General features: G+C 44.7%; 1 protein-coding gene across 2 annotated transcripts in view; it reads left to right on the forward strand.

The window, feature by feature from the left end:
* Positions 1–7,065, forward strand: part of RILPL1 (Rab interacting lysosomal protein like 1) — a 32,191-nt gene that overhangs the window by 7,986 nt on the left and 17,140 nt on the right. For both annotated transcript variants that reach the window (XM_019507128.1, XM_019507129.1), the window contains exons 3-4: positions 2,788–2,906; positions 4,074–4,292. In XM_019507128.1, the coding sequence (XP_019362673.1) occupies positions 2,788–2,906; positions 4,074–4,292 (338 nt within the window). The remainder of the gene's footprint in view (positions 1–2,787; positions 2,907–4,073; positions 4,293–7,065) is intronic.

Consider the following 7,065-nt stretch of genomic DNA (forward strand, 5'->3'; position numbering starts at 1 on the left):
GGGGGGGGGGGTCTCAAAGCATTTTACTGTACACACAAAAATGAATTTAAGCCTCGTAACCCCCATGTGGGTAAGGAGCAGTAAAAACTTGCCAGTCCAAGTACTCTTCATTGCTGTCAGTCTCTTTTGTACCTCCCAGCCCTGCTGATGTTTTAGGCATCAATCCTGCATCCGGCTCTGCAGGGAGCAGGCCAGGATCCAGCATACCATGTTAGCATGCACAGTAGTGTTACAACACGCAATCAAACTGCCCTGACAAGCTACTTGTATAATGGATAACTGCTGTGCTCCGCTGGCTTTTGGGGGAAGGCTTGTTCCCTTGCTGATTTGTAATGGGGCTCCTGCTCACTTATGCAAAAACATGGCTTTTTTTTTGTTATTTTGTTACAACTGGGGAAACTGAGGCACAGAGCTTTAGTGATGAGCCTGTCACTGACTCACTGTCCAGTCTCATAACTGGGATTAAGATTCCAGATCTAGACTCCCAGCTGTGTGCTGAGCAGGGCTGACAACTTAGTCCTGGAGCCTGACTGTCCTCCCTGCTGGGTCCCAGTAAGCCGCATCAAAGCCATGAGAATTACTGGAATCCTCCAAAATGCTTAAGGCTGAGGAGAGGATCCAACTTCAGAAGCAGAGCAAGGAGGCTCAACAGGGAGATAAAAGATCAGCCTGAGACAAACTGGAACATGAACACCTGAGTCATGATCAGACTCTGTAAAGTCTCTGCAGCAACACCCTCCAGAACAACTTGCCAGCCCTTCCTAGCACACCCCTCCTCCCTTCTGCACTCCTTTGAAGTTACCTTTCTTCTTTGCTTTAGCATCCTCCTAGTAACTTCCTGATAGCTTTTGCAGTGTTGGAGGGGGGAGGAAGCTGCTATTCTCCCTTTCCATATTCATGTGCTTTTGCACCTGGTGAGGAACCCACAGGGGCTCCAAAACAGACTTGGAAGGCAAGGACAAGGGATGCAGCTTAGCTGCCACCCCTCCACCTCTTCCAGGGCTGTCTTGCTCTCTCCTGTTTTCTCTGTTTCCATCCGTTTCCACTGCATTGTTAGTACTGGTGCTCTTATGGGGAGTGTCTCTGATGTGGAGGCAGTAAGCACAAGTCTCCCCATAGGAGTTTAATGTTGATCCCCCTAACAAAAGGAAAAACCTAGTGGGATGGTTGAAGCCAGCTATCCACAAAGCAAAGCTGATGCAGCACACTTAATTGAAGAGCTGCCCCAGTGGATTGAAAAAAGGCATTGAGTTTGGTGTCCCAGCTGCTCCAGGGGGTAAGGAAATCATTGCTATTCATAGCTTTCCTGCCTTTTCCCTGTGTCTGAAATGAGGAAGAGAGAGGCTGAGTGCTTTGCCTAAGATCACACAGCAACTCCATACTGATACTGCCACTTCCATTAGCCACTGAACCACATTCAGGCCCATGTGTCCTAAGGCAGCCCTGCTAATTAGCCCCTGAGCCATAGATTTACTGACACACAACTGTGTCAGCATGAGAGAAAGTTTTGCTGTTGTTTGTGATGTATCAAGAAAATCAGACTGCGTCATCTCCACAATTCTTAATGCTGGTGGTAAAGCTTAGGGAGAAAATCTGTAACTTCACCAAACTAACAGCTTTCTGTTGGCAGGACAGTGGCCTGCTGTTGTGCCCATCATTGCAGTATCCAGGTGCTCTGGAATGGCATGAATAGGAGTGCCCTGTCTTGTGATTTTTGATGTTATCCTACTGAATTGTTGGTCAGACTACAGGTTCATTTAATCCCTCATTAATCGTTAAGCAGTATTGATGGTGAGATCTTTAGAGCTGCTTCAGACATGTGTGACAAGAGAAATCTGCTTCCCTTGCCCCTCTGCCCAAAGTGTAATTAATTTGAAGTGGTGGTTCTCAACCTTGTGGGACTTGAAGCACCCCTCACTGGACTCGAGGTATCCTCCAAAACTTCTGTGACTTGAGTGGCACCTGATTTCAAAAACTAATTTATATATTGCAGTGCTCACCTCCTTGCAGAGGGGCTGGTCAGTGGGGGTAGGGACAAGCCTGAGCTTATGCTTATCTTCTTATCTCCTCATGCCTCAAGGCACCCTTGAAATTACCTGGTGGCACCCTGGTTGAGAATCACTGATTTTTAAAGCCAGATGACTGCAGTGGGATGGGGTGGTGAGGAAGGAGAGAATGACAAAATATGTATCCAGAGAGAAGGTATGGTCCTAACTCAAGCTGAACAGCCATTGTTTTTGACCCAACTCTGTACAAGGGAAGCCAAAAGGCCCTCTCAAAGCATCCAACTAATCTCCCTGCAAGTGAAGGACCAAGCCTAGTGGCATGTGCGTAAAGTGAGATTTGACCCTGCCAATGCAAAATTCCATCATTGTTCCATAAAAAAATCTTTCCTACCTTTTTTTTTTTTTTAAATGAAAGACCCATTATGGAGCGTCTCTTAGTCATACTTATAGTTCTCTCCCCAAGCCCATGGGACTGGTGTATGAACATCACAGCTAGGTGCTTAGCAAAGAGATGGACCTCCTGTTTCACTGCTCATCATAAATGCATTGGAGGGCTGTTAAGGCCTGCCAGTTGGGTGACATGCCCTGTGGACCTATGTAGTCTCTTCCCCATGATTTGTGAACCCAGCACATGGCTTTCTTGAGCTAAGTGATCTACCAACAGCCTTTCCCTCATTGAAAGGCAATGGAAGTTGCCTAATGCCACTAACACAATTTTCTGTTATTGGTCTCATTAGCTAACTGTTCTCAACCCCTTTCTCTTCTTTTCTTTTTAAACTAGGGATGTCTGAGAGAGAGCGCCAAGTGATGAAGAAGCTGAAGGAAGTGGTAGATAAACAGAGGGATGAGATCAGAGCAAAGGACCGGGAACTTGGGCTTAAGAATGAGGATGTGGAGGCAGTAAGTGGCTATTCTTTTCTCCCTACCCTGGAGAACACTGTGGATTTTCAAAAGAGTTTTTAAGTGACTTTAGAATTTATGAATGATGCCAGATTAGCAGCTCTGGAGTATGACCCTTTCTCTGCATCTACAGAGGAAGTTTGAAGGATTGCGAGCTCCTCAGAACAGGGACTGAGTCAGCATATCAATTTTGAAACAACCTAATGTGCTGCCTGTGAAAAGCAGCTAGCACAAGGGAAAGTTGGGCACCTAACTCCAATTATCTGGGAACTGGGCACATAACTGCTGCTCCTTCCCTCTTTGGATATTTTTAATCTCTCCACTTAGGCAAAGCACTCTGCAAATGACACCCATCAGGTTTGCCTTTGAAGATCTCAGCTCAAGGCAAGGGGCTGCACGAGCCACTCAAACCTAGCTTTCTCTACAGTCTGTCAACCAGGTGCTCTAGTGTGGTGCTGTAGGTAGTGTGGACACCTATTTAGAAGATTCTGGGATGAGGCTATGTACACTGAACTACTGGATAGACCTCCAAGGAAGGTGGAAGAGCTCATAGTTAAGGGTGTGGACTGGGACTCTGGAGACTTGTTTTCAAATCTTGGTTATGGAGCACTTGATGACAAAGCCTTGAGACACAATGCCTTCAGTTCCCCATCTGCCTTACTTCCCACCCTTTCTTTGTCTCCACCATTTGGATGGTAAGGTTCACAGGGCAGGGATGGTCTGTAACTGGGATTCACACTGTCTACTGCCTAGCACAATGGGGCTGGGTCTTGGCTGGCTCCAACCAGGTGCTATCAACATACAATTATTAATCAACCCTGTATTAATAACTTTATCATTTCTATCGTTGGTCAAAGCTTGATTCATCTTGGGTCATGATGTCCTCAAACCTTACTTTGAAACACTTTTAAAGAGAGATTGTAGCATTTGAAGAAATGGCTTTGATGATAAGAACACAATGTCTTATGCTGCAGGAAAAGTGCCTCCATTTACTCTGAAAACTAATTAAACAACATTTGGAAAGCGAGACTGCAGCAGATAATTAGACGTTTAAAAAAATGAAAGTAAAAGAAGACATGAATTCAACAGGCATGCTCTTTAAATTAACACTTGATTTAATTACCATGACTTAATGGGTGCTGACTTACTGTGCTGCTTATATTGCAGCTGCAACAACAGCAGAACAGGCTAATGAAAATTAATCATGACCTTCGGCACAGAATAACGGTTGTTGAGGCTCAAGGGAAAGCACTGATTGAGCAGAAGGTGGAGTTGGAAGCCTACCTACAAACCAAGGAACAAGAGATGGGCGTTTTGCGGGCAGAGCTTGGGAAATTGAAGGAGAAGCTCCACGGTGAGAGCAGCCAAAATGGAGAAGAGATCCAGGTAAAAGCTGTTTTACTCTCCCTGTACCTGCAACTCTTGTGCATTTGGGGTGTATTGTGCCATGAGACTCTAGGTGAAACTCCCCAGTGATTTTGGTAGGGATGTGGATTGGAAAGTGATAGTTTGAAGCACCAGGTGCAAGGATCTATTTGGAGGAAAGGCTTGCTGCTGTGCAATGCCACACACTGGAAAACTGTCTTGTGAACAATACTACAGTGGGGCCAAAACGGCATACCAGGTACTAACTTCCAGGTCCCTCCCTACATGGCCTGTGATGCTGGCAAGAGCCAGCTTTGTTTCAGAGTAATCTCATTACCAACGTAAGTGGTATGTTAGCCTTGATAGACCTGGAGGTCCTCTTTGTCCTTTCCCATAGGTAGATAGTACTAACATTGGCAGCAACGGACCAAAATGATGCAGTAACTTTGTTATAACTGATAGCACCTTGGACTCTTGTTGCAGAGAGAGGCACTGTCCTCTGGTAGATGGACCAGGAATTGCTAAACCCTATTGCCTAGTCTAGCTGCAAGGTTTTAACTGGGTCACCAACTCCTAGCCTGGGTTTTCCCCAGCTATAAAACAGTGGCAATGATACTTGCACACTTCTTGTGAATTTTTTTGAGAACCCTGTATGCCATACGGAGCATTCTCCCTTCAGACAGGGAATGGATGGTGTGCATTTGAGGCATCCAAACAATAGTGGACCTGTGCTTAAGATGTCTTGTCTCTGGTTGTCCCAAGCAATAATACTATCAGTATATGACTTCACAGATTAGCCAGCTGTGGATTACTGCAGCCCACAAGGAGCCAGCCCTTCTCTCTGTCGCTAGAACAGAGTCACTGAAACACCACAGTGATGGTGTTCTTCAGCAGTAGAAAGCTTTAATCTGAAATAAGGGAATCTCAAGCTGCTTTAAGTATGAGAGAGAATGGTCAGCCTCTTATGCATGTCACAGGAAGTTGGCCCTGATAATTGTGTGACCAATTGCAGAACTCTCCAGATATAGTAACCACTTGTTTCCTAAAGACATTAAAAATGCTGTGGGGAAATCCCAAATCTGTAGTGTCAGCTGTTTTATGTCTGCAGCAGCCAGCTCTTGGGTGCAGTTACAGTCTGCCTCTGGCTGATTTCTTTTTATCTGCATCCTTAAAATATTTAAGAGGTTCCAAAATATAACCGCTGATGAGAGGTTTTAATCTTCGCCAAGGATGTCCATCTGTAAACTCTAACGGGTCCCAATGGTGAGGCTGTGTTATCAGATGGCATAATGAAGATGGCACTAAAACTGAAGCAGAAGAGAAAATTGTGCTGTAATGGGTCCCAGAGGAGATGCTGTGCTTTGCAGGAAGAGAGAACTTCTCCATCTTACAGAGATGCTCCTAGTCAGTAGGATTTGCCACGTTTGATTTTGAGTCCTCCCATTTCTTCTCAGGACGCAAGTGGGATTCCCAGGGCTCCAGGATTTGTATGTGGGCCAGGAAGCTCATGAGTAGGAGAAGCTGCTTGTTTCCATCCTTGGTATCAGCTCAAGGGTGAATTCTTCTATTTTTTCAGGAATTTTTTAAAATTGATTTAGTCTCTGGTTGGCTGAGAGTACATGAATGAGGGCAAAGGGGAGAAACACACTTGGTGTCTAATTTTTTCCTTTCATTTATGCTGGCATAAAACCTGAAGAGCTACACTGATGAAAACTATATGGAAGTGTTGAACTGGAGACCTGTGTTGCTTTTAGATAAGCAAGTGCAAAACAGCTGACTCTAGAAATGCCAAACTTGGCTTGTCATAGTCTTCATCAGGGAAGAAAAAGTTATTGGTGTCTGAAGAAAAGTAGCTTGCTTTGTTTTTAAAGGGAGGAAGGAGAAGTTGTGGTTAAAGCATGGGACTCTTAAGTTTTGAGGATTTGGGGTATAGTCCTTGCTCTCCTACAGACTTCCTGAGTGATCTGGAGCTTGGCATTTTAATCTGTGTACAGTTTGGTCCCAGCTTATATGGGGAGCACTTTGTCATAACTCCATTTCCATTTGCAGTACAGATGATATCTGAAACATTTGTAACTCTACTGGAGATGGACCCTCTGTGCACCATGCATAGACACTGCTTGTCTTTTTTTTGCAGGCTTGACTGCATTACTTCAGTTTGCACTTGGCCTATTATTGTAGAGATGGAAACTCACAGGCCTAACACTGGGTAACTGCAGAGGAACGGTGGATCTGTAGTAGTCGCTGGTAGTAAAAGCACATGTGGAATATCAGAATGTAACAATGGCTGAAGTGGAAAGAATTCAGGTTCTTGTATCCTAAAACACATGCAACTTAAATCTAGTAAATCTGGTTGAAATTATCTTTACAATGCACTTGAGCTGATATAGTTCTTCTTAACCTATTCTGAAACCTTAATTGTGGTATGTTCATCCAAACTTTTGGCATTTTTTGCTTGCTTTATAGGAAGTTTACCAACTGTAAGGCTGGTAAGCTCCACAGGGCAGGCATTCTTTTTTGGTATGGTCACCAGCGTGGGGGGGAGAGGGGTCCCAATCTCTACTGACCTCAGAGTGCTAGTGGAATATAAATAACAACTTACCTAATGAAGCGCTTCATAGTAGCCAAGAAATGATTAGCACAGAAGTCCCCGCAAGCTGAAGATAAATTCCAGCTCCCTGAATGGATGCCTGAGTTGGGCTATTTGCCTTCATTTGATATAACTGGTATCTTACACTTCCAGCCTGGGACTGTTGGTACCTGGTTTGCTTCCTGCATAATAGACTGTGAGATG

This window comes from Gavialis gangeticus, unplaced genomic scaffold (genome assembly GCF_001723915.1).
Source record: "Gavialis gangeticus isolate Ggan-Ray unplaced genomic scaffold, GavGan_comp1, whole genome shotgun sequence".
Taxonomy (NCBI): Eukaryota; Metazoa; Chordata; order Crocodylia; family Gavialidae; genus Gavialis; species Gavialis gangeticus.